This window comes from Streptopelia decaocto, assembly GCF_964273445.1.
Source record: "Streptopelia decaocto genome assembly, chromosome: 5".
NCBI lineage: Eukaryota > Metazoa > Chordata > Aves > Columbiformes > Columbidae > Streptopelia > Streptopelia decaocto.
In genome coordinates, this window is record NC_138659.1 from 6,408,463 (window position 1) to 6,435,035 (window position 26,573).

The following is a 26,573-nucleotide window of genomic DNA, read 5'->3' on the forward strand; positions in this document are numbered from 1 at the left end:
GTGCCAAGATGGTACCATGTCCTGTTGACATTGTGGGGTTGTGCTTTGTCTGCCTGTGGCAGGGCAAGACAGCAAGGCTGAGCATCACCTGGGAATTCATGTGCTGAGAACAAGGATGAGGATTCACAAATTGCAGCAAGGGGAATTCATGTGTGCAAGCAGAGAGTCCAGTCCTGGATGATTATCTCTTTAGACCCCCCCTATGGAGTCACCATGGAGAAGAGTCCTTTGGTGGGGTGAATCAGAAGGTGTTCACTTTGGCTCACCATCTGGAGGAGCACCTCTCTTTACTGATGATATGGAGAGTTTAGAGAGTCTGCTCTCTGAAAACAGTCACACCACTTGGTTCAGCACCTGTCTTCATGGATTGATTTGTGGCTCTTGGGCTCCTGCCTCAGAAGCAAGGTTGCTGTGTGTTGTGTAAATCCTTTGCAGCCTTGGGGGAATGTGTTGTCCACAAATCCAAAATGTTATTGCAGGGTGGTGCTTGTTCCTGGGAACTCTGAGGGATTCCTTGCTTGTCGAGCATAGGTTTGGTGGAAAAGGGACCCTCCCGGCTTGGTGGGAGAAGGAAGAAGAATTTCCTTGTGGTGGGTGAAGGACATGAAAGCAGAGCCAGGAATCCCCTGTGACTTCATTAGGCTGTTAGCTGGTTAGCTGGAGCTGGCTGGGTCTCAAGTATTTTCCAGTTGTCCATGGAGGGCACTTGGACAGCTTCCACCCAACCCCACTCCCACATCCCCTCTGAAACGTCTACAGGGAAAAGACTCCTATTTTAGAATTGCAGTGGAATTCCTGTGGCATTACACACTACATCCTTTTCAGTACCCAGATAATTCAGTTTGATTTATGGTACTGCACAGGGGACGTGCTGGCCTTGCTTTTCATTTGGAAGTGCCACCTTTTGCCTTTCAGATGTAATGGCCAACTTTGTGGCTCTGTCTTCCTGTTATGATATGGCTGTCACTAAAAAGTGCCACTCTTGCTGCTCTTCTCCTACCTTAAACCACATCAGGCTTGTGTTACAGCTTGACTGTCCATTTTACTGCCCCATAGATTAGCAGATCCTCTCTTCTCCCCTACCTGTGAGCCAGCAGGGATTCTGTCACTGCTGCCAGAAATTGCTACCTGGAAAAGCAACGACAGCTTTGTCTCTTGAGAGTGTGTCAGGTCATCTTCTTTCACCAAGCCAGCCCGAAGTTTGACTTACAGCAACAAGTAGGAAGATGCTGTATGCCCCATGGGCCAGGACAAAATTGTCCAAGGAAAAGCATGAGAAAAGGAAGTGAGGACTCTCAAAGGAGGGCTGTGATCATGTGTGGAGCATGATTTTTCAACCAATCAGAAAGGAAGCTTTGGGACTTCAGTGTGGTAAGGTCTAGTGCAGTAACAGGTTTCCATGCAAAGCTGTATTCATTTGATGGCTTTCCCATATGATGTGATGGGGTGACACAGAGAAAAGGAAGCAGGACTCTGAGAATTGATGCTTGATGATAGGACAGGAAGCAATGGCTGTGGGTTGGAACATGAGACATCTGGATATTGAAATTAGGATTTTTTTTTTTTTTTTTTTTTTACCACGAGGGTGATTAAATACTGGAATAGGTTACCAAGAAAAACTGTGAAACCTCTGTCTTCAAAGCTGGTCAGGTCTTAGTTGGACGTGGCCTTGAGTAACCTAATTTAATTAGACCTGTTTGAGCAGGAGAGTCAGACTAGATGACCTTGTGGGGTCCTCTACATCTGGACTTATGAGTTTCAGATTCCACTCTTCTATGGTGACACAGTCACTGAAGCTGCTGGACTTCATCTTCCTTTCCTTTTCTTGATAGCAAGAAACGTCACACAATGACAGTACATCATTGTGTCCCATACAGAGCCATGTGCTCCTGACCCAACACCAGGATTAGAGAAGCATCAGGGAGGTTCCACCTTGCTGCTGTAGAGCAATACAAGGTCCAGGCTTCCTCCCCATCTTGCTTTCTGCCAACCACAAGTTCCACAAGTGAAGCAGTACACAGTGTGGTGCCTAAGCCTGCCTTAGAGTCAAGTTGTCAGCTAGTGTCATTCAACACAACATTAAGTCAATGCTATCACTGGTGAGCACTTGTCATGAGGGATGCCCTTGTATCTGGACTCATTCCCTCAAATACTGTTATTTCAGATGATGTTCATGCATGTGCTCATGTCTAATAATGCCCTTCCGTCCCTAGCCTCTATCTACTGTTGCATATGCTCTTGTAAGCTCTACTCTCGCAGAGATGGGAGTACTCCACAGGTCAAGGTGGTACCACCATGAAGCTACATGCTTGTCGAGTTTTGGAAAAAAAAACACTCTTGCTTTGAATCTGGCAAACCTGTTGGCCATTCTCTGCCTTTCCTCTGTCTTTTGCCCTATTTTCTTTATGTGGTTGTGCTTTTTTTGTGGGTTTTGTGTTTTTTAATTTTTTTTTGTTTGTTTGTTTCTTTGGGTTTGTTGGTTGGTTGGTTTTGGGGTCCTTTTTTTTGGGGGGTGTTCTTTTTGTTGTGTTTTGTTTGGTTGTTTTTTTTTTCCCCTTCTTAGCTGATAGCTGTGCCTTCATGTGTCCTTCTGGCCTTCCTTGTGTTTCTGTGCTAGCTTGCAGTGCTGGCCCTGCTGTAAATACCATCTAGTTTGGGATAGTCTGGTCTTGTAGGAGTTGGGAAGCTATTTGGGGAGCAGAGGAGAAGGCTGTCATTTAGACTGTTTGTGGAGACCTAAGGCTGCTCTGCCTTCCCTCTGGGGAAAATCACAGAAGCGCTGAAGAAGATGGAGAGCATGACCTTGGCTGGAAGCGATGGGCGAAGACGCCAGTTATGTGCTCCTTGTCTAACCTAAGGATGCCAGTGGCAAATGTGGATTGAGGGGAATCCATGTTTGAGGATTGCCCATTCTAAAGTTGTTTTGGTCTTGCTCATGTCTTGGGGAAGGCCAACAGGATATTTGGGCTTTCCATGCTGTAGTGGATGAAATTGGGGTCCTTTCCTCTCCTTTTCCATCCAACCCATCTGAGCATCTCTCGGTGCTTCCCCTACCCTTAACACAACCCTGAACCATTCAGATATCTCAGTGAAGGAAATTACTGTTATTTATAATTAAGGGTTGACAAAAAATGTAGCTAGTGTCAAGGGAATGGCAGGCGACAGCCAGAAAAACATCATGTCTCCAGAAGAGGGGTGGCGGGAATATCCCTCTGAATAGGGCTGACGTCAGCTCTCGGAATTTGGACAGTCTGGAAGGGTTTGGGGCTATTTTTCCAAGATATCATAGGTCAGGAATCAACATTATTTTTAAGTCTGTGTCCCCCGAGCAGCTCGGGTGCATGAAGGAGACTTTCTGTCCCCCCTCCCTCTCCTTTATGCTCTATTTCTATGAAATTTTTGCTTTTCTTCCTTCCGAGTCATGCCACAAATATGTCCTTCAGGTTTGTTTATTCTTCTCCCTATCTATTCCTCCCGACTTGCTCCCGTCTTGGTTGGGTTGAAGGGATGGCGTCGGCGTGGCGCGTGTCTGGGATGCTCAGGCGAGACATCACAGAGGAGAGATCATGTTCTCCTAATTTGCCGTTTCCGGTTGGGAGAGTTTTCTCTCCGCAAGTTGATGTGGCTGGGGAAAGTGTTCTGGGAATGCTTCTTTGTGGTGGGAGATCTCAGGGCCTGGTGAAGACAAGCTGGTCATCTCATTTCACCATTAAATGCTGCCATGTAGTCCGGCCAAGATTTTCTAAAGTGACTGAGATTTCAGAGCTGTTTTGTTGCTGGGAAGGTGGGTGAGATGTCTCCAGCCCAGAATGGCCTGTTGGGGCTGACTGGCAGGGGAGAGGTAGTCAGCAGATCCTGACTATATGAGGAAGAAATTTTTGACACTGAGAGTGGTGAGACCCTGGCCCAGGTTGCCCAAAGTGGTGGTGGATGCCCAATCCCTGGAGACATCCCAGGCCAGGCTGGATGGGGCTCTGAGCAACCTGAGCTGGTGAAGATGTCCCTGATCATGGCAGGGGTGGCACTGGATGAGCTTTGAAGGTCCCTTCCAACCCAAACTATTCTATGATTCTGTGAATATTTGACACTGCTGGATGCAATGGCTTCTGAAAGTCTCTGCTAGTTTCACAGCCAGGGAAGTGGCCCTTGGGTTTTGTGGAGCTCTGCTCCACATGCCATCCTGCTCTAGTCTACTTCTGGAATCCTGTTCTTCTTTTCTTCACTTTTTCCTTCTCCTCTTCCATTTGCTGTAGCAACCTCTCTCTTTCTAAACAAGCCTGTTGGTACAATATAATAACTTGACTAGGGATCTTGCCATTTCAAACAGTGTATTTGCACATCTCTCATTGGTTTTCCCTTCTCACTTCACATCTTGGATGAGAACTTGCCTTTTTCCCCTTAGCCTGTACTCAGCTTTTGGTCCTTCCTTCCATAATTCAATGCAGTGAGGAATACACCAATGGACACCACTTCTACAGAAGCTGTTTGTCCAAATATAGCTGGTGTGCCTTCATGGCTAGTCCAGTGTAAAGAAACAGTCGCATTCCCTTCATAATCTCTCCCTGCAGCTCAAAGATGCCAATTGCTCCTGGAAGTTTGGGAATTAAGTGAAATGCTTTCCACTACCTTAATGTTGCTGTTGGCCTTATGCTGCAGGTTTAGTCACTCTTATGACATATTTCCACAATGGTGCGTTTCCATCATCATTCCACAGTGATGTTTTGAAGCCTTTCCATGAGTTTTTTTTCCCTGCTTAGAATCTCTTCATAGCTTCACAGGTCAGGGTCCTCAGATTTTGAAGACTTAGCAACACCTTTTAGAGACTTAGAGACTACATCCTCTAGGGGCTACCTGTCCTAGTGCTGTCTCAGCCCATCAGGTTAATGGCACTGATGGTGGAAATGGTAGTACATTATTTAAAAGAGTATCTGGCATTTGCAGCACAACCCAAGGCCCTACAATCCCATTGCTATTATTATTATTATTGGAATTGTTATTGTTATTGTTAAATTAGGTCCTGCTCCTTTTATACAATTGAGGACCTGAGCTCCCTGAAGATCAACGCTGGGACTTTTGGTGTACTGGTCAATGCAACAGAGACCTGTGCAGTGGGGAGAGAGAAACCTAAATTTCCTGACTGCTGGGTTTGTTTCTCCAAGTGCTGAGAGACATGTCACATTGTGAGGATCATCTCATGGATACCCAGACATACCCATGAGTGTTACTGCTCTGCTGCAATACCTATTGCCCACACATCTCTTCTAGCTCGTTACTTTCTTGCGCTGCTTAGAAATGGATGTCTCTTTTCCCCAGCAGGACTGACCTCTGCATTTCCTTTCTTTTCCCATTATGTCTCCTATTATCCTATTCGCTGTCGTCTCTTCCATCCCTGTTGTTGGAAAACCTTGTCTAAGAGTAGAACATGTCAACAAAACTACCGTAATTAGCAGAACTTATTCAGATTTGCATGACTGCCTCCCATCCAAACCCCTCACTAGCAGGACTTGCACCTTACAGAGCAGAATTGGTAGTGTCATGGAACACCCTGCTGAAACTTGCAGAGTTTTGCCACACTTTACCAAATGCTGCTGGTTTCATGGAGTTGAGGGTGGAGTCTCCAGTCTGCTGCACTCTTTTGAGGATATCTACAAGTGGTTCCTGTTTTTCCTCCTTGCTATGTTGAAGTTTATGCTGATTATCTCCTCTCCCTTGTCCTTGCAGGGCATACATGAGTGTAAAGGAGCTGAAGGAGGCCCTGCAGCTGAACAGCACCCACTTCCTCAATGTTTACTTTGCCAGTTCGGTGAGGGAAGAGTTGGCTGGTGCTGCCACTTGGCCATGGGATAAAGAGGCCCTTAGTCACCTGGGTAAGTAAGCTACCCCACTCGTGGGGTCTCAGGGTTGTTGGTTTTCCTCCCTCTTCGATGACTTTACAGAAAGAGGCTGCCATGGTTTGGTTCAACGTTGAGGATGTTCAATGAGAAGGTAATGGCAACAGCCTTTGGGTGTTCCAAAAGCTGCTGCTGTAAGGAAAGGTGCTGCCTGTACCCCATGTCCATGTGGATAAGGTGGTCAGGACTTCCAGGTTGTTATGAGAAACTTTTAGTGGTGAAGGCAGTGAGACAGTGGGATGGAGAGCTTGGGGAGCGCTGCAGGTTCATCATCAGTACAGGTTCTGGAGAGGGGTTTTGACTTGCGCTTGGCTTGTCCGGGACCTTTCAGGTCTATCTTCCAGGATTCTGGAAATGGTGAACTTTGCTTTGCAGCACTTAATGACAAATCAATAAGCCAAGACTGTCAGTGATTTCAGAGCCAAGACTCAAGATTTGAGCACTCCAGAGCAGTAATCACAGACTACTTCTGAATCCAACTGCAAATGTGAGGGTGACTATCAAATTAAATGATTTTTTTTATAACTTGGATTACTACCTGCTGGAGGCAAGGTTCTCCTTGGCTTCAGTGAACTCAAGGCAGATCCTTCGGGTCATCAGTCCTGGCAGGCTACAAAATAGTCAAAACGGCAACTGTTTCACTAGAATGTAAATGTACTGTGTATTTTCTCCTACTTCTGCTGTGTCTCTTTTTCCTGCCTCTCCCTCCACCTCTTCAATTTTGGAATTTTTCTGGCAAAGCCCTTTATGCTTTGCAGTCAAAACATCTAAAGTGTTTCTCAATAAGTAACTGGAAATAATTACTCCTGACACCTGCACAGCAGACCTAGACCTTCAGCTTTTACAAGTGCGTGATGTTCAGCCCTTAAAAGTTTTACACTGCTGTTAAAGACCTGTTTTAAAGTTCTTTTTTGCCAGCTTCCCTCCCTCAATGAGTTTCAGGACTGTTTTTTCAATAGTCTATTGCTACAGTTGCTTGTTGAGGAAGGCAAATCTCCATGAAATTTATTCCTTCAGCTTCCAGAAATCACTTCCAAGGCTCTTTTTGACAGTCATCTTACTACAGCAAGTGCTTCAGCCCCATGTGTTCCTCTCAAACCCCTCCCGATGGCTCACAAGAAGTTGTACGGAAGGGTATTTGGGGTGACTGGTTTCATCAAAAGCTTGCATTTAGCTCCAGTGTCAGAGTTTGTGTCCAGCCAGGGACAGAAGAGGTGACACCATCTGGAAATGTTGGATCAGGGTTTGCCCGCAGAGGTTCAAGGGGAAAGGGGTGTTGTCTTGGCTCTGGTGCCAGAGCTGTGAAGTATGAAGCTGGATCTCAACTTCCTTGAGGCTCTGGCACAGACTGAAGACTTTGGTTCAAGACTGTCCTTGGTTTTGGATTTAATGAGTTTGTGAGGCTGGGTGGTAGACTCTGTTCTCTGTAAACAGTAGGCTCCACCACGTCATCAAGTGTTTTCTGCTGCACACAACATACATTATTGTCCAGCATAGAAGAAACTTAGGACTCACCAGGTCATGAATACATGGCCTTTGTCAAAAACCCGTCACAAGAGGCTACTGGAGAGTCTGAGTAGATGTGAAGGTAAAGCAGTGAGGAAAGGTCAAGGAAAACCTTGGGAGGACTGAATAATAGTTTGAGAAAAAATTCCCAAGCTTTAAAAATCTACCAGTGACCAGGGATGGAGACAGACCCCTTTCTTATGTAATGACCTGTCTCCAAGAAGATTGAGTCCTTCCCTTGGACTAAATTTTGCTAATCTCCTCTCTATCCTGACCTTAATATTTTAAGGTCAGCACATAGGCCCTGCTCCCCCCATGTCACTGTCTGCTCCCATGGAGCAGAAATGCCATGCTTATTTTTCCCTATGCAAGTCAGACCCTTTCCTGCTTTGGTTCTCCTACTGAATTAAATAGATTCTTTGAGCTTGACTCAACTTCTCCAAGACGACAACCTGCCTCTTCGCTCCAGATACTCTTGGTCAGATTTTGCCCTGTTTGTTTCTCTGAACTGGACTTGCTTAGATGTTTCAAGAGAGTAACTATGAGACTTTTTGTCTCCAACTGCATCCCCTTCCTCTATTTCAACTCTTCCTCTCATCCCAAAGCTCACTGAACATGCTGTTTCCAAATTGTTCTCCATCAATTCTTCTTTCAATGTTGTTTTAACCTGCTGTCTGGACTCTGAACTCCTTAGAAACCATTTTTTCATGATTCTTGAGTATGTCTTTCAATAGGGTCCTCCTCAACTCCTGAAATTCTACAGTAAATTGGTTTTTTGTTCCCTTCTCTTCACCTATACTTGTTTTGGGCTACCAGAAATTAAGTGATTGATCCTGTACTGGTGACTCAGAGATTTATTGCTCTCCTCCAGATTATTTTCCTGAGAAAATGTGAGTTTCAGGCAGCCTCTCTGAAGGTTTAGAGATAGTTTACCATGTTAGGCCAGTACTAATACCAACCAACAGCAACTACACTTGTTGAAACATAAGAGATAATTACTGACTTGCAGAGGGTGAACTGGGCTATGGCAGTTCTATAGGCAATATTTCAACTTCTGTGTAGCTCCTAGACAGGGACATCTTGCAGCTAGCTAGCAACAGAGGTGGAAGATCTCAGGTCTGTTTGCACCACTCCCTCTAACCATACTGTCTCAGTCTTTCCACCATCATCACAGTGAGCTCCTCTCAAATTCAGAGTTCTTGCTTGGAGTCTGGAATGAATTTTCTGAGAACTTAGAAGTAAATCTTTTAAACTACAAAACAGAAGGAGTCAAAGAAGTCCTGTTCTGTAAAAAAACTTAACTTTCCACAGTGCTTTGCCTCAAAAACCCTAAAAATGTAATAACGCAGATGCTTTAAACTTCATGTGTATCTGCATGTGAACTGTATTTGCATAAACATGGTCGAAAGGCAAGGGAATTGTGAATATTTGATGTTATAAATACTTTCTGTAGTTATATAAGCTGAGGCCAGCTCATATATCTGGCTGAGATCAGTGGATCCTGAAGGAGGGCCAGATGTTCCATCAAAGGTACCTTAAGCAACGGCCATCTTCCTGTCTGACTAACCGTCATGCGTTTGTTCCATTAATTGCTGTGACTCAGTGTTTGGGGAAGACTGGCCCGATGATACAGGTTCAGCTTTGTGGTTTGCTGTTTAAAGATCCTGTGTTTGCTCGAGCATGTGTCCTCTGCTACAGCCCTGACCCAGGAACAGGTTGGCTCCTTGGGGGCTGGCTTGATCCAGAGGTCTTTATCATTGCAGTTGGTCATGACTGGAAGCAGGGCAAGGTTCTGGGTCTGGGAGGTTCCAAGACATATGAGTGAAGGTGGGGTTCACACCAGTGCTAATGGATTGGGCACCTCTTGTTCTTCGTGCAGAGTTTGGGCTTGTCTTTGGAGACATGGTGAGCTCTGCAGCCTCAGCTGCTAGGTCTGGTCTGGAGGGAGATGATGTTGTGGGGCCAGACCTGAAGCTTTCCAGCTGCTTGGCCTCAGCTGGGTGGGCAAGTTCAAAGAAGACTCTTGTTCCCCTGCCTTGGAGTGCTGGACCCTCTTGGTGTCACAGGGATATGATATTGAAGTTTTTAGTGTCATTGTATAAATGTTGACCCTGGGGGCCTCCTTGGGCTGGTTCTCAGGCATGAAAGGGAGCGGTCACTTAAAGCCCAGCTTAGTCCATCTCTCAGGGCAGGAGGAGGCAGAGGGGAGAAGTAAAGCCTGATCTGCAGAGGAGACAGAGGGGAGGCTGGTCCTGTCAGGATGTTATGAACATTTCCACATCTTGCCTTCACAGCCAGGACCCTGCAGAGGGGAAATACAACTTCCCAGTCCAAAGCTGGGAACTCTCCCAGCTCATCAGGGAGCTGTAGGGACAGGGAATGGAAGGATGGGGAGGAAGGCAGAGTTCTCATGCTGTTTCTAATCCTGACATTTAATTAGCTGTTAAAAAAAACCAAAAACAAAACAAACCACAAAAACCAAAACAATAACAGCAACAGAAAAACCTAAAACAAACACCCCAAAAAAACCCCACAAACAAACAAAACAACCCCCTAAAAATGACTGTCCTTTTGTGGAGTGTGGGGGAGGAATGGGATGGGGAAGCCAGCAGAGAGGAGGGAGGGACAGGGGTATCCCAGCCTTGGCATCCCTCCTCTGTGACACTTTTCTCCCTCCCTGTATTGGAATCCTATTTATTCCCACGTGGGAAGTGTTGGGTTTCTGCTGGAGGAGGCTGCTTGGTCGCAGGGCCTCCTGTGCCCCCAGTGCTCAGCCTCATTCCTTGTGGTTAGTGCTGCAGGATGCGTGCATGGCTCTCGCATCTCATTTATTTGTTTATGAGCACTATTTTATTTCCCCGTGCATATTCCTCTTTCCAGACCTTTGGGCAGGCAGCTCCCTGCCTGCTTAGGCTTGGGTTTGGCTGCAGAGATGCCTTTTCTTTCTGCTCTCTCTTCTCTCTTGCCATGTTTTGATTAAAATGAGAAGCAGGGTTTTTTTATATGCCCGCTGGGTTCTCCATCAATGGGATGCCCTTTGCTATCTATAGCATTTACAAGCCTGGTAACTGAGGGGCTTGCAAAAACATTAATTATTGACAGGATACAATATGAAGGTCCCAAAAGGATTTTTCCACCTTTGTACCTTTTTGTGGCCCATCTCCAGTCAACTGAATGGCCAAGAAATGGCTGATGGGACACAAGGTCTCCTGCTCTGGTATTTTACAGTTGGGTAGAAAGGGAATGCAGCTACTTTGTGACCCATCCTTTGCCTCAAGCTGAGATGCCCTGGGCATAAGGTCTGCACTGTAGGGAAGAAAAACAACAAATGTGAATTTTTAATTAAGAAATGGTGCCACTTCTCAGGTCAGTGGTATCTCTCAGCTATTCCATGAGTTATACACACAGGATGCTCCATAGTAGATGACACCCTTATTTCTTCACCCACTTGCAACCCTGTTGGGCTTGAGAGAATTGTTCAAGGCATCTTTGAAGGCCCCTTTCCAACCCTAAACCAGCGTTCCTCCAGTATGGTTCCACCAGAGGAGCCACAGTCTTGCTGGTGTCCTGCCAGGGACACAGCGATATGAAGAAAGTCCTGTTGGAAGGAATGCCCTGTAGTTGAGGACATGCAGCTGTCCAGTAGCACACAGAGCTGATCCAGGAGCAGATTTTGAGTGGTCTATGCTGTGGTTGGAGATGGGATTACATGGTGGCCCTCTGCCTGTTTTAACTTCTCTGGAGAGGGCAGCAATCAGCAGCAGAGATGCAGTAGCAGAGGCTCTGTGAGGTAGCTGGCACAGTAAATTCTCCAGGGCCATGCAAAGGAGAGAAAGCTGTGCTGGAGCCAACTATTCACTGTGCTGCCATCCAAGCTGTTTAGGCTAAAAGTAGTTGGGTAAAACCAGCCTCCCATGTCATGGAGGTATTGCCTGGAGTTTGCTTTTCTCCCCTTGTCTTGCTGGTATTCCCCAGCCCTTGTTCCTGCACCGTAAGGCAGCATGGAGAAATGGATGGAGCAAGGAAATGAGAAGAAGAAAGGGGAGGAAATGGCCAGTGAAAAATCACAAAGCAAGGAGAAAAATGCAGAGTTTTCCAGGAGATTTTTCATTTGGGCAAAATAGAGAAATAAAAGGAGACCAGAGAAGAGCTATAAGTTTTGTTCTTGAGCATCCTCTGTGGACAGCTTCTCAGCAGATGTGGTAGAAGGCGTGACATCCCAGGTCAGGAGCTGGAGATGCTGGCAGTGAACAAAGGGAAGGCTCTGCTCCACCTGGCTTTCCTCAGCATCATTGATCCTTGCTCTTCCCTTCACAGGCAGGTGGGCAGGAGAGGAAAAGGACCTTGTCCTGCAGCTCGGGGCAGCTTAGGGCAGGATCAGGGTCCCATCCAGCTCTGGGAAGTTTCTGGTGGACTTAGCCCACACCCATGCTCCAGCATATTTGACAGTTGAACCTGCACTAAACTGGCTTGGAAATGACCTGCCCCATTGTGCCCCCTTGAGTCAATGGCTTGGGGTGCCACCATGAAGAGGTGTAGGACTCTGAGTGGAGGGGTTCTAGCCTTGTTTGCTTGGAGCACCTTGCCCACACAAACCTTTTTGAAGGAGAGGAAGAGATCTTCAGGAGCTCTGTTTTGGAAAATCCCACTCCAAAATACACAGTGAATTTGCGCCAGGTTTGTGGTAGAGGTTTAGTGGATTGCAACAGCACCTCGTATGAGTTTAAATTTACTCCTTAGGGTCTGGTTTGGAGGGTGAAGCAGCAGACCATTGATGTTGTCTGAATAGTGGCTAGAGGCAGCATGTTTGAATCTTTGTACAGACTTGTGCTGAAGGTGGCTTCTAGTTGGCACAGCCCAGTGTTTCAGGAATTTGCTCAGCACCTTGTCCTCTTCTCCTGCCATGAGGACTAGTATGCTTCAGCCACCTGTCTAGGCTACAGAAGGTCTTCTATGGTATAAAAATTTATCCCTGTAAACCCACAATGTGTCTCAGTTTGGTGCCCTGGCTCCAAACCTCATATTCAGTTGGAAGTGTGAACCAAAGCAGACACTGAATTATAAACATGCAAAAAGATACAGGGGGAAATGGTAGCTGAAATTATTGAAGATATTGGGGGAAGTGGTGTGATCAGAAAGGGAAGAAAAACCACCCACCTCATTCCACTGCAAGAGGGCGGAAGAGATCTCTTCCCATTGTACAAGAGGTGAATACATCCATCTTCAGGTCTCCATCTGGCACCTCATTTGTGACCTGGGAGCACAAGAGGAATTTTATTTAGTACAGGTGAGTACAGCACCTACCTGCTCCCTCTTTCTCTGGATGATGTTCTCTGCACTTGCAATTCCAGGTGGAGTTGTCCTCAACCCTGCTTATTACGGTATGCACGGCCACACCAACACCATGATCCATGAAGTGGGCCACGTCCTGGGGCTGTACCACGTCTTTAAGGGAGTGAGCGAACGGGAATCTTGTGACGATCCCTGCAGGGAGACAACTCCGTCCATGGAGACAGGAGACCTCTGTGCTGACACTGCCCCCACCCCAAAGAGCAAATTCTGTCGGGATCCAGACCCCACCAACGACACCTGTGGCCAGACGTATTTCACGGGAACGCCCTTCAACAACTACATGAGTTACACAGGTAATTGGTTGTCCTTAGAAAAGGGATCACCTTCTCTAGAAGCTTGAGTTTCTCTCCCTTCTGCCTCCACCAATATTCTCTTCCCTCATTCTGCACCTGATGCAGTCCCTCCTGGTACACTGGGATGCTGCAGCCTGTACTTGCAGAGCTTCTCGGCCCCTTTCTTGCTGCAGGTTGTTTCCATCTCTCCCTCCCAGCCAGTCTGTCCTTGAACATGTATCTAGTCCTTTATTATCTGCATGGTGGTGTGCCTTTGTTCTCCAGTCTGGAAGGAACTTTATTATTGCTATTATTTATTATTACTACTACTACTGCTACTACTATTACAATTTTTGACCTTTGAGTTGAGCCCTTTTAACTTGGTTTCCAAAGGCAGTCCAGGAGGACCGAAGCCTAAAGAGCAATTCTGTCCCTCCCTGCTGACCCACTGCAAGTCCCATGAGGGTGATGGCACTGCCCAAGCCTTAGACCTGGTGGGAGCATAAGCTCAACGTAAGTTGAGACGTCCTGTAACTGCAGTGGCAAGTGCAGGGCTGTGGAGCTGCTGAGGCAGTGCCATCTTGTGGCTTTGGGGACACATGACAGCAGAGAGTCCTGACCGGAGAGCCACCACATGCTGGTGTCTCCCAGGTCTCCCCGGAGGTCCCCAAAAGAGAGTTTGGAGATCAGGAAGGGTGCACATTGCCGTGCCCCAGTGACTAGTCCCTGCCACCCTCGGCCTGATCTCTCTCCACCCAGATGATGACTGCACCAACACCTTCACTCCCAACCAAGTGGCCCGAATGCATTGCTACCTGGACCTGGTCTACCAGCGCTGGGGCCAGAGCAAGAAGCCCGCGCCCATCCCCATCCCACCCATGGTCACGAGACAGACGTGGGACTCCCTCAGCATCTACTGGCTGCCTCCCATCAGCGGCGTCATCCATGAGAGGTGAGGGATCTGCTGTTGCCGTGGGCTTGGGCTTGCACAGGAGCCTGCTAGAAGGGACAAGGGACCCTTTATGGTGCAGAACTCCCCATCCCATTCCCCTTGGTCGCCTCCAGCAGAGCTGGGGTTCTATGATGGCCCCGCTGGCACATGGGCTCTCCTGCAAGCCTTCTGCTGTCGGGGTGCCTGGGGGAGAAGCCAAAGAGCGTCGGGAAGCAATGCTAATTCTTAAACCCTAGAGTGAAATCACAGAGTGAAAAATGAGCTTCATTTAGCACTTACTGTATAAAATAGCTATTTACCAGGAGGAAATGCAGCCTTGTGGTTAAGGCAGGGAGCTCAGACCGCAAGAGCTGGGTTTCGTTCCTAGTGCTGTCACGGACTCACGGTGTAACTAACTGGGGGTAAGTCAGGAAACCTTTTGAGCTGGAGAAACAAGGCTGAGGAACCAGAGTTGTTTGGCTGGTGAGCAGTGCATCGTCCTGAGCACCGGGTGGTTATTCTTCTCCCCAGTGCTGGGAGTCATTGAGACCTGGACATACCACCAATGCCTCTATTCAGTAGCTCCTCTTACTAAAACATTTTGGTTTCCTCCAGGTTTTAGGTCTATGCTTTTAATAGGGGACTCAAAGTGCACGTTAAAGAGCTCTTGAACTTGTTTTAAAGCTGCTTCACAAAGCTGTCTCTTGCAATTAAAAGAAAAATGCTGTTTGAGGGCATCTGGGACACTCTCAGGTCAGTGTTTGCTGCCTTTTCAAAGAACTGGTGCTCTCCACGATTGGCCTTTGGCCTGGAGAGAAGAACATATGCCTGTTACCCACCCAGGCATGAGAGCCTCATGGATGCTGGGTGGCCTCAGGTCATCCAGACAAACTGCTTTGGTGGGGAGTAGAGTGGTTTAGGAGCAGAAAAACATGGGTCTAGAAGGCAGGTGCTGGGTCTTTGTATCCATTGCCAGCTCTTGCTCATAACCAGGTCAGGAGCTGGTCTGGGGTAAGGGTCCTGCATGCCTTGAGATGAACTGGTCAAGGAAATGGGCTGAGGCTGGACCTTATCTCTTTCCTTATTAATTATTAATTACTATTATATTATATATTAATTATATATAGTAGATATTATTATATATATTCTATAATATATATATAATTAATTATTAATTATTCCTAATTTTCTTATTGCATTATTGTGATCCTTTTTTGTTACAGTAGTGTTGAAACCCAAAACCTGACTCTGGGGTTTAGCAGAAACAGACCCAAGTGTGCCTACCCAACTGCAGAGGCATCGCCATGGAAAGTGTTGAAGTCTGTTTGCTCTGCTTTGTGGGTAGGGAACAGGCTCTTCAATGGTTCATCCAAGATTACCCAGAGAACATGTAGAAGAAGAGAAATTAAACCCAGCTTGTCCCACAGACACTTTTGTTTTCCTATCTTTGAAGCTTATTCCAAGCAGGTTGAGATGCCCAGAGGCTGCTTGATTGCTTAGCTTTGCTTTTCCAACTTCCTATCTTATCCTGCCTGGATAAATGTGGATGGAAAATTAACTGGTCATGATTAGACAGGCTGATGCCTTTGTCTTCTGTCTGCAGGGAGCAGGACACACTTTGTGATGACTGTGCAGAGGACGGCACCTTCCGTCAGTACGTGCACGAGGCCTCTTCCCCTCGGGTCTGCGATTCCTCTGGCTACTGGACCCCAGAAGAAGCAGAAGGTAAATATCTTCTCTCTTTCCTTGGCTGTAAATCCCCCAGACAGAGATGAGATCCTGTTGGGAAATGAAAAAGAGGTTTGTTTGTTTGTTTGTTTGTTTTCTTTTAGTGAGTGACTTGTCTCCTTTTTGGGGAGGCTCTTTAGGGCAGGAAGGACTTCTAGGTACCTGGGAGATAACTACCAGCTGGCTTTGGGCAAACACCCCAATAGTAACTCCAGTCATTGCCCAGAAAGGTGTTAATGAGAGATACTGGTCAAAGGGAGGGGCATTTCACTGAAATAGAAGTCTTACAACATAGATGTTGGGCTGTATGTAGTGGACGTGCTGCTGTTGAACCACATGGAGACAGAGGATCTCTTAGTTCTGTGCATGTGCTTGTTTGAGCCACTGAAGTCAACTGAGAGTGGCTGTGGAGAAAGTGCAGTTTGGGCATTATTACAGCTTTGAGATGTAGCCCATGCTTTTACAAGAGGAGTGTTGGGATATAGCTGAGATTGTGTGTCTGAAAACTCTTTAAGTGTCTCTTGCTAGTGTTGCAAGTTTAGGGAGGGAGCGGTGGGTAAAGTTAAAGAAACAATCTAATTTGTGCTCATTCAGTGATACCAGACAAATCAATGCTTAGCTCACTTATTGTCAGTGGTTCCCATTTCCCTTGCCTGTCTGATTCACTGGCAAATTAAAACTGCTGCTGGAATTATTGGATATCGCTTTCTCCTATGCATGAACTGCAATTATCACAAGTCCCTGTTTGCTTTGTTATAAAAGGTTTTATGGTTTTGGGGAGACTAATATTTAATGGATGCAAGCTTTGAATTGGTGCTGGGTCCTGAGGAATGCTGCCAGTGGTTGGTGAAAACAAGGGTGTTTCTACTCCAGGATGATGAACTCAAGTGATGCTTTCTGAGAGTGAAATCCCAACCCCATGTTTCTCTTGCTGAGTGCTAATCCTTCAGCAGGAGAGGCAGGCTGGGCATCTGAGGTCAGCCTGGGCACCGTCCTGGTGCATGAAGAGTCATCCAGAGCTGCTTCCCTGGCTGGTCTTGGACCTGGTCCCTTCCTAACTGTGACTTGTTCCAGTATGTGCCTGTGAAAAGCTTCAATCTCTGCTCAGCTTATGTTCAAACCTATGGAGCCACAGGGACCTGACATTCAAGTGCCTTTGGCAAGCCTCTAGTGCCCATGACACTACAGAGCAAGCTTTGCGTCCCCCAGCTGTGTCCAGGCTGTCTCTAGAGCTGCTGGAGACACTGACCAGCTACAGCGTGGGCACCTTTGCCCCTGTTTCTTAAAGGACTGTGAGACACAAGGCTTGGCAGATGTGGTGCTTGTATGCATAGCTAGGAGCTGGGCAACTAGTGGCACTTATTGCTTTCTAGGATGTTAGGGCAGATGCCACCATCTCTGCATGCATCTATCATAGAATAGTTTGGGTTGGAAGGGACCTTCAAAGCTCATCCCGTCCAACCCCTGCCATGAGCAGGGACATCTTCAACCAGATCAGGTTGCACAGAGAACTGTCCAGCCTGGCCTGGGATGTTTCCTGGAATGGGGCATCTACCACCTCTCTATGGTTGGTACTCATCTATGGGTGCCTCTCTATGCAAATCTACCCATCTATGGGTATCTGCCATCTATGGTAGATCCACCATGGATCTCTATGGGTGGTACTACATCTATGGGGTACTGCAGGGAGGATTGCTCATCTGGGTCCCCTGCGAGGTCAACTGTCCCCTGGTTCTCACCACCATCATCTTCATCCCTTCTGCCCAGGGCCCCCAGATGTGGATCAGCCCTGTGAGCCCAGCCTGCAAGCCTGGAGTCCGGAGCTCCACCTGTACCACATGAACATGACGGTGCCGTGTCCCCAGCCAGACGGCTGCATCCTGGAGCTACGCTTCCTGCACCCTGTCTACCCTGATTCCCTCACCCTCTGGACCACGTACCTCTCCACAGGCTCTCCCAAGGTGTTGTCTGACATCGAAGTCTTGACAGAGCAGGGAGAGTCAATCCATTTGGGCCCCCTGGACACCTTCTGTGATGTCCCCTTTACCGTGAAGCTCAACATCCCTAAAAAGGTGTCCGGAGTCAAAATTTACACCTTTGATGAGAGGATGGAGATAGACACGGCCTTGCTGACCTCCATGCCCCACAGCTCACTCTGCTCCTCCTGCAAGCTGATCCAGTACAGAGTCTTCCGTGACCCCCCCTTTGCAAACGGGTCCCCTGTCACCCCAGCACAGGCACATCGGCAGTTCATTGACATGTGAGTGATGGGGCTGCTCTGTCACAGGCTGAGTGGGTGGCTGGGGTGGTTTTGATCGACCTCCTCAGGTCCTGCCTTTGAATCCCTGGATGGTTTTGCTTGTGTTTTGTGTTTTTCCCCCCACGGGATTTACTGTATTCAGCACCATGAGCAGATTCCCTATTCAGCATCCAGGAAGCTTCTTGCAGAGCCATCGTGCTAGCACAACCCTTGCCCAGGAGCCCAGGCTAACTATGAGGAGCTCATTAAACCCAGCAACATTTTCCCCATCAACATGATTAGTAGAATGATCGTTCAAGTTAATGTCACCAGCTTCCCAGCTCAGACCCAAGGGAAATAAGCGGCAGGCCCCTCTGCATGACCTGGCAGAGACCCTCTTCCCACAGTCCCTGCCTCTGGCAGTTTAGAGTATGAAAATATATGTCAAGCTGTGGTGCTGCCCGGGCACAAACATGTGATTTCTATAGCTGTGGTGAGCAAATCTGTTGCAGATGTCTGGGTTGTTCTCCTGCTGCTGTTTGGTCAAGTCCTCTCTGTTCTTGCAGGGATGTCACGCCTGGGCAGGTGTACCGCTACCAGGTGCAGGCAGTCTCTGGGACAACCTCAGGAGAACCTTCCCCACCGCTTGTCCACGTCCACGGAGCACCCTACTGTGGTGATGGGAAGGTGACCACGTAAGTCAAGAAACCTAAGCTCTCAACTGAGATTCTAGGAGCTCAAGGGACTTGTAGATTAAAATAAAATTTTAAAAACAAAACCAAACCAAAACAAAAAACAAACCCAAAAAACTACACACACACACAAAATAAATAAATAAATAAAACCCCAAACCTAATGTGCCCTTCAATTTATCAACAAGACCTCTCTTTACCTTTTGGTAACGTAGAATGTGGCCTCTAAGTCATGTTTTAATCCTGAAACTTGGTACCTTCTGCAATACAAGGATCGAACTCTGCCCTGTTTTGAAACAAAGATATGTTTTCAGTCTTTCAGTTTCATCTAGTTCATGTACATCTTAACGAAAACTCTGTCAAGAATGAGTTTCAGAGAGCATTTGGGACGGACTTTGGCAAGCTGAGCAGAAGGCTCTAAACATAGTGTTAGAAACAAGGAGTCATCTGCAAAGGTCATGATCTTGGAGTAATAAGCAGGACACCAACTGAGAAATGTGAAACAGAGGTTGCTTGCAGTTCTTTGCTTATGTCCACAGTTATTTCTAGAGTATAATTTTTAGCAAGTGAAGCAAGCATAGTGTGAGTTAAGAATGATGAAAATGGACAGAAATGTTTTACACTGAAGGTGGTGAGAGCCTGGCCCAGGTTGCCCAGGGAGGTGGTGGATGCCCCATCCCTGGAGACATCCCAAGCCAGGCTGGACGGGGCTCTGAGCAACCTGAGCTGGGTGATGTCCCTGCTCATGGCAGGGGTGGCACTGGGGGAGCTTTGAAGGTCCATTCCAACCCAAACTATTCTGTGATTCTAAGATGTCATCCTTTCCAAAGGGAAGCACGGCGTTGTTCCTCCACCCAGGGGTACTTGGCTGAACATGCTGCACTGACTCCCTCCAGCAGATTGGACTGTAGAGTTTGTGTTATGTTGAACACCATGTGCATGGCAGACGGAGAAGCAGAGTCTGGATCAGGGGTTGCGCTGGGTTGGCCGAGTCAGGGTTAACTTCCACAGGGGGCATGACACAGCCAGCAGAGCTGACCCAAAACTAGCCAAATAGGGGATTCGGTACCATATAAGGTCATATTCGGCCATAAAACGAGGCTGGCCGGGGCGGGGGGGAGTCTCACTGTTGGGGGCAGGCCGGATGCTCTCGGTTCTCTCGGGGTTCGCCAGGTGGTGAGGTTGTGCTGAGACCCAGCGCTTTGCATGTTCTTTCGTTATTGCTTGTTTGGTTTTTGGTTTGTTTTGTTTGTTTGTGTGTGTGTGTTGGGCTTTTTCTTTACTTTTTTTGGGTCGCCTTTTTTTGTTTGTTTATTTGTTTTTTGTTTCCCCTCTCACTGTTCCCTTAAACTCTTATCACACCAGTTTTGTCCTTTGTTTCCCAAATCTCCTCCCTATCCCACCGGGGAGGGCTGAGCAGAGCAGCATGTGGGTTTAGTTGTTGGCTCTGGGCGGGGGGGTTGAGCTGGGACTAAACTATACCAGGGGTCCAACCTGAACATCCTGTGTGTGCAGTCAGGAGAAGGCTCTGGGGAGACCTTATTGTGGCCTTTCCATACTTAAAAGTGGCCGATAAGAAAGATGGGGACAGACTTTTTAGCAGGGACTGTTGTGGCAGGACAAGGAATCTTAAACTAAAGGAGGGGAGATTCAGGTTAGATATAAGGAAAAAAAAAAAAAGATCAGGGTGGTGAGACACTGGCCTAGGTTGCCCAAAGAGGTGGTGGATGCCCCATCCCTGGAGACATCCCACGCCAGGCTGGCTCACCTGCTTCATCTGGGGCTAATTATGCCAATTTTCTGTATTTTTTAGCTTTTTCAGACTTCCAGGTTACTCAGATATTTTGTTCTCTACTTCCTCCACTGTATATAGCTTAGTTTTCTCCTGTGGTTCTGGCTTCAGCCCTTATAAGAAAGCCACAGTATAGTCATGCCCTCTCCCATATGCTGTTTTCAACCTCTTTTTATCACATGGCAAGATACGTTGTTTTCTTTCCTCTAACAAATTCCACATGTGGTGCTTCCTCTTCTCCTTGCTTCTGTGAAAATGGAACCAAGAGATGGGGTCCTCACCCATAATTGGGCAGGTGCACAGGAGTGTTGGGTCAAGAGTGATGTTAACACATCTGTCTGTTGTCCTCTTAGGAGCCTGGAGGAGGAGTGTGATGATGGGGACTTGCTGGATGGAGATGGCTGTTCCAGGAAGTGTAAAAAGGAAAAAGGCTTCAACTGTGTCGGTGAGTTCAAATGGATTGAGACAGCCTTTTTAGGCAGGACTCAAAACTGTATGTTATTCACGCTGCTTTTCAAAGCACGGGGTGATGCACCTCATCACAGTGAAACGTGGATCTGCAGCTCGAGTGATCCATGGAGCTTGTCAGGTGGTGGGAAATCCCAGGGCTAAGTGGCCAGCAAACCTTCTGGGACAGGAGGAGATGTTTGCGCCTGGAGCCTGGTTTGTAAATGGGTCATCCCTGGTCTCCTTGCAGGGGAACCAAGCCTGTGCTATGTGCACGATGGGGATGGTGTGTGTGAGCCCTTCGAGAAGACGAGCAGCATCCTGGACTGTGGTCCCTACACACCCGACGGATACGTGGATCTGTGGGCAGCGAAAGCCTACGCCTCCCATCAGGATACAAAGTCCTGCCCTGCTGCCTTGGCCACTGGAGAGCCTGCTGTTACGGTGAGTGAAGGCATGGCCGAAAAAAAGGCTTTTCTATAAAAGCCCACGCAGTAAAGCTGGGGAAGTCACTGCTGCAAGAGTGTACTGAGGTAAAACCAAAATCTTCAGAGTAGCTCTGGAATTGTTCATTCATTGCTATCTTCCCATGCCAGTAGAAGACCTGGGCATTTCTCACATCCCTCTTACAGTAAAATCTAAGCCCAGGAACTGCTATACATAGAAGGGTGTTTCATCAAGGCAGGGAACATCTCCCCTGACCATGCAGTTTGCTAAACAGTGACCACCACTGTCCCACCAGCCAAAGTGCACAACTTTAACTTTGTGAGTAGTCCAACTGTCCATTAAAAAAAAAAATCCCATAAATCTAATACTGTATAAGGTCAGGGCCAGAAAGTATAAAATCACACACCTATCAGCATCTGTGCTGCTTTCAAACTGTCTGATCGGAAGCCAAGGAAAAAGATCATTGGGAGAATTCCCATCTTTTATATGGGCTTTGGAGCAGGGCTGGGAGGGCTAGGATGGGATTTCACCTGATATTGGTGTTAACGTAATGTGTGGATGTTCTTTCCAAGCATGCTGAAGAAGGGCAACTAATGTGCAGAGAGGTCATACTTAGCCCTTTATATGTACATTTCTATTGACCTGATATGAGGAACAATCCTCTTGAGATCTACAGCATGATCAGATTCCCTAGGTGTGCATATTCAATGAGATGCCTTGTGCTCAGGTGTCTGCTTTGCTAGAACAACACAGTTATCTCTCAGTTTTTGCCACTCAGGCCTATGGGGATGTCAGGGATACCACAGGGCATTGAATGGCACAGAAAATGGGCATTTGGGCAAATGAATCACACTTTCGGATCTCAACAGCCCAGCCAAAATCAGGAGGCTGTGAAGACCATCTCACAGCTTGGCTCACTGTTTCCTACTCAGCCGCACAGACACCATAGGGTGCTTAGACAGCATATCTGCAGCACCTGAAAACGGCAAAGGCCTCCTGTGCACATGTGTGGGTGGTGACATGTCACTCCTGCTTAGAAACCCACATCCTAATTGTCTTCATGCTAGGAACCATCTTGGGATCCTTCTGAATGTTTGCTGAGTCTTCCTCGAGATTCTGTACGTGCTGTTTCTTTCACTTCCCTTGCTGCTTTCTGGAATAAAATAAACATCTCCTTTCAGGTGTGTAAATCCCAACTTCATGATGTGCCGAAGGACCTTTCCCTGGCTGCCTGGTTCCCCTGTGCTCCCAGCCAAGAAAACGCTCAGGATCCAGATGAGGCGAGGATGCCCTTGGGTGGTGAGGGAGTTTGGCTCAAGGTAAGCAAAGATCTGTGGTCAGGCACAGGAGGATTTGCTTGTCTTTGCCCCAGCACTTAGACAAATACCCATCCTTTTCCATCCTATCGGAGCTACAGCAGTCTTAAAACCCACATCAGGTAGGACTTGATGTCCTACTGAACTCGTCACAAACCCCAAATACCTTTGGCTAGGTCTTGCCCAATTCCCACCCTAAACAGCAAACCCATCCTGGGGCAGGCTGCCAGGAGAATGGCTGTGCCAAAACCAGAAGCCCTGTGCCATTACACCTGCAAAGGATGGGCACAAGCTGGGTTTAAAGTCCTCATTGCCTTTGTTCCCCATGGCTGTGAAGAGCAAAAGAAGGTACCTGGAGATACTCTGCCACCCTGAGAGGTCCAGAGCACTCCAAGTTGCTGCTGAGAACCCCAAGCTGTAGCATGCAGGTCCTCCTGCCACTGGTGACTAGACCAAAAGGGACACTTCTGTGCCCAAGATACTGGTCCTACAGCCTGATGGGGGCCCAGGGGCTGCCTTTGGGAGGTTGCTCATCATCATGGGGGTGGCTAAGGGAGCCTGGAGGGTCCAACATCTCTGTCCCAGCAGGGCAGAGGAGAGCTGAGGGTTAGGCCAAAGCAATTTTTAGTGTTGATTGTTTTTTTGTTTGTTGTTTTTTTGACCACAGCCATGGTGTTTAGAGGTTTTGTGGCTGTTGCCTGATATTAGTGGGAAGCTAGGCTCTGCCATGCCGCTGCTTCTGCAGTTTGAAGGGCAACTTGCCCTGCTTTGCTCGAGGTGGTGTAGGGAGGACCTCTCCCCAAGGGGCTCGAATGACTTGGTGAATAGTCAAACCTGAGTCAATAAACATTGCTATTGTCTCTGAGGTCCCCTGTCTCTCCAAAGAACTCCCTCTCACAGCTTCCCCCCCTCCTCCTTCCTTGTCTGTGTGCTCACAACCTACTTTCCAGCTTCAGTCTCTGGCCATGACAAATGTACCTCCTTTCTTCCTTTGCTGGTGAGAAAGCAGCTGTCTCCCCGTCTGCCCTACCTAGATGAAAGCTGGCTTCCCACTTCTCAGCAGGGGTTAAAGCGTGTTCCAGTTTTATTGGAGCTTGTGGTCAGTTCTCTTCCTCTATGCATGTTTATATTAAAGACTTTCATTACTGGTTCTCCATGCTCTCTTTAGGAGTACTATTATTTTCCTCCCATAAAATTATTTATGGACTAGTAATAAATATGCTGTTTTTCTTTTTTCTTTTTTTCTTTTTTCCCTTTTTTAATAGAGTTGGCCTGATTGGTAACATATTGAGTTAGGAAAGACAGCTTCTTGTTGACAGTTACAGCCTCCTGCCTGGACAGGACTGGTGCTGTTCATGCACACGGGTACCCACATGTGTATGGTGTTTGGTGGCCACCACCTCCCATGGCCATACTAAAGCCTTTACACCTGTGTCACCCAGGTTAGAGTCACACCACGAAACTCATCGGGTGGTAGGAATCACTTCCTACAGTGTTTCTCAAGAGGTGGCACCAACGAGCAAGGGAAAGCCTGGGTCATGCTGGGAATGGGCTGGGGACAAGAGGGATGGTTGTCTGTCCCACTTGAGGATGTGTCTGCCATGCACCTTGGGTCTGCCTGCAGGTGGGAATTGTTACCATTTGCAGATCTCTGGCCATGCTTATTTTCTCAGTTTCTAACACATCCAATGAAGAGAGAAATCAAAATTGCTTGTAAGCAAGTCAGGGTGTGGAACATGCAGGGAATTAAACAGAAAGTGGGAGTGGGAGAAAAATTAAGATGGTAGCCTGCTGTGGCCAGGCACATAATATATAATTTTTTAAAAAATGGGATATTAGTTAAGTCAGCTGCTGTTGGTCTAACTAGGGACCAGTGTCTTTCACCTCCAGGTAGATGTAGGAAGGGAAAGACTAAACCCTCCACCTTAAGCTGTGCAGTCCAGGGAAAGTCTCACCTGACATCTTCAACCATCTCTCCTCCCCTGAGGAACCATCAGAGCTGCTTGGAGAAGCAGGCAGCAGGTGCTTGAGTTAAAATAGGCTGGTTCCTTGGGGCTTCCCAGCTACTGCTCTGTCCTGGGGGGCTCCTTGGAGCAGACCGTGAGCAATGCCTGGTGTGGCACCAACCCCTCGAGGCTGAGCTGCCATCACAAATGGGGTGGTTGTCCCTTCTGCTCCCGCAGTCTGCTCCTTGGGCTGTGCTCAGCCAGCCAGGACTCGTCCTCCTGCCAAATACACCTTCGCCTTGTGTTTCTGGCCTCCCTCAACAAAAACACTGCATAGGATGGGTCTTGATCAAAACACATCCCAGCACTGGGTGGGGGGCACCAGGGTGGGGGAGAAAAACATTTCTATCCTCTTACTTCCAAAGAACAACATCTGCCCTGCCATGATTGATGCTGTGGGTTTTTCCTGTAGCCTTTGGGGCTGCAGACAAGTGGGGAGCTGTCGGCTCTCCCCGCAGGCAGGGCTTCATCCCACAAATCTGTCCGCGCGTTGGCTGAGGGACAGTTTGCAGTCACTCTGGGCACTGGAGCCATTATTTGTGGGTTCTGGATTTTTTTATTTTTTTATGGAAATCTTTGGGTGGCAGGACAGGTAGCTGTGCTTTCTGGGTGCCTCGCTTGCCTGGCTGGCACTGTGCAGGGTGGGAGTTGGAGCCTGGTGAGGGGAGGGCAGAAAAGGGGTTATCCAGGTCTTGGGCAGGTGTTGCTCAATTTTTTTAAGAGCAGCAAATGTGGAAGCTGAGAAGATGCCATGAATTTACGGCAAGGCAGGACTGATACGCATGGGGAAGACTAGTGAAAGGGAGAACGGGAACTGGTAAGGAAAGGGTTGTTCTTACAGCCTTTCCTGTTCTCTTCCCACCCACGTGCTGCCCTGCACATCCAGAGTCTCCAGTCCCCTCACCCTGCTCCTGCTCTCTCCCAGTGTTCCCTCTTTCTCTCCCTATTGCACTTGTGGGATCAGAAAGGCTGTATTTGACATGCACGCTCTCAGGGTCTCTCTTGCCCTCCTGCCCAGGTGTGCTTTGAGAGACCTGTGGTGGCCACGTCCCTCCTGGTCTTCCTGGCCTGTGACGGCACCATCCCCAGCAACCAGCGCAAGTCAAGGGTGACCGTCCAGCTGAGCGATGTAGATGGGCTGAACCACTCTTTGGGTGAGCATCCTGTGGGCTGTGGCACCAGTCCGTGCTGTCCCAACAGGGACACCCACCATTGCTTAGTTGGGTGCTTGTGTCCCCTGTCCCTCCCCTTGCAGCATTTTCTGCTTCCCAAGCTTGTCTGTTTGGATGTGTCGGGGAACAGAAGAGGTAAATCAAAAGCAGATAAAATATCCTTGGATTTGAGCTAGTAGCATCTGTCTTTGCCCCATCTCACAGGGATACATGAGCTGTCATGCCAACACAACCCCCTTGTCATCAACATCACCCATGGCCAAGAGGACCCATCTCCCTGGGCTGCTTCGGTGCTGCTCAACTTCTCTTCCCCGCTTGTGGGCATTGCAGCCGTGGCCTTGCGGACCTCAGCTCAGCCAGGCTCTTCTGAACCCAACACCTGCCTCCTGCGACACGAGGAGGGTCAAGGCCACCAGCACTACAGGTATGGTCTCCCTGGGGCATGTACTAATGGGTATCTAGAGCCCCTCTATCTTCTGGGGCTCTGTGCTGCAGTCCTAGAGTTTAGTTTAGTTTAGTTTTGTTTTTTCTGTTCACTGAGTGTTTCTTGACTATTCTCAGGTGGCTTTCGAGGTGCTGTTGGAAAATCCAGTGCAAATAGTCTTTGCTTATCTCACTGCAGAAGAGGCAGGAATATAGGTTTTGCACGTGGCCTGTGCATCTGCACAAAACTGCATTAAAGGACCGTTCCCTGGTGGGAAAACCAAGCTCCCTCTGCTAAAGGAGTTATCGCTGAGGGTTACTGCTGAAGCTGAAATGTAGACTTTTTCTGCACATGCTTT

At 47.9% G+C, this 26,573-nt stretch overlaps 1 protein-coding gene across 1 annotated transcript in view; it reads left to right on the forward strand.

Moving 5' to 3' along the window:
* PAPPA2 (pappalysin 2) overlaps nucleotides 1–26,573 on the forward strand; it is a gene marked incomplete at both ends in the record, with an annotated part of 87,707 nt that overhangs the window by 21,839 nt on the left and 39,295 nt on the right. The window contains 11 exons of the mRNA XM_082053369.1: nucleotides 5,722–5,867; nucleotides 12,749–13,042; nucleotides 13,781–13,973; nucleotides 15,556–15,677; nucleotides 17,448–17,940; nucleotides 18,486–18,614; nucleotides 20,757–20,848; nucleotides 21,101–21,294; nucleotides 22,479–22,616; nucleotides 25,638–25,773; nucleotides 25,996–26,215. Of these exons, the coding sequence (XP_081909495.1) occupies nucleotides 5,722–5,867; nucleotides 12,749–13,042; nucleotides 13,781–13,973; nucleotides 15,556–15,677; nucleotides 17,448–17,940; nucleotides 18,486–18,614; nucleotides 20,757–20,848; nucleotides 21,101–21,294; nucleotides 22,479–22,616; nucleotides 25,638–25,773; nucleotides 25,996–26,215 (2,157 nt within the window). The remainder of the gene's footprint in view (nucleotides 1–5,721; nucleotides 5,868–12,748; nucleotides 13,043–13,780; nucleotides 13,974–15,555; nucleotides 15,678–17,447; nucleotides 17,941–18,485; nucleotides 18,615–20,756; nucleotides 20,849–21,100; nucleotides 21,295–22,478; nucleotides 22,617–25,637; nucleotides 25,774–25,995; nucleotides 26,216–26,573) is intronic.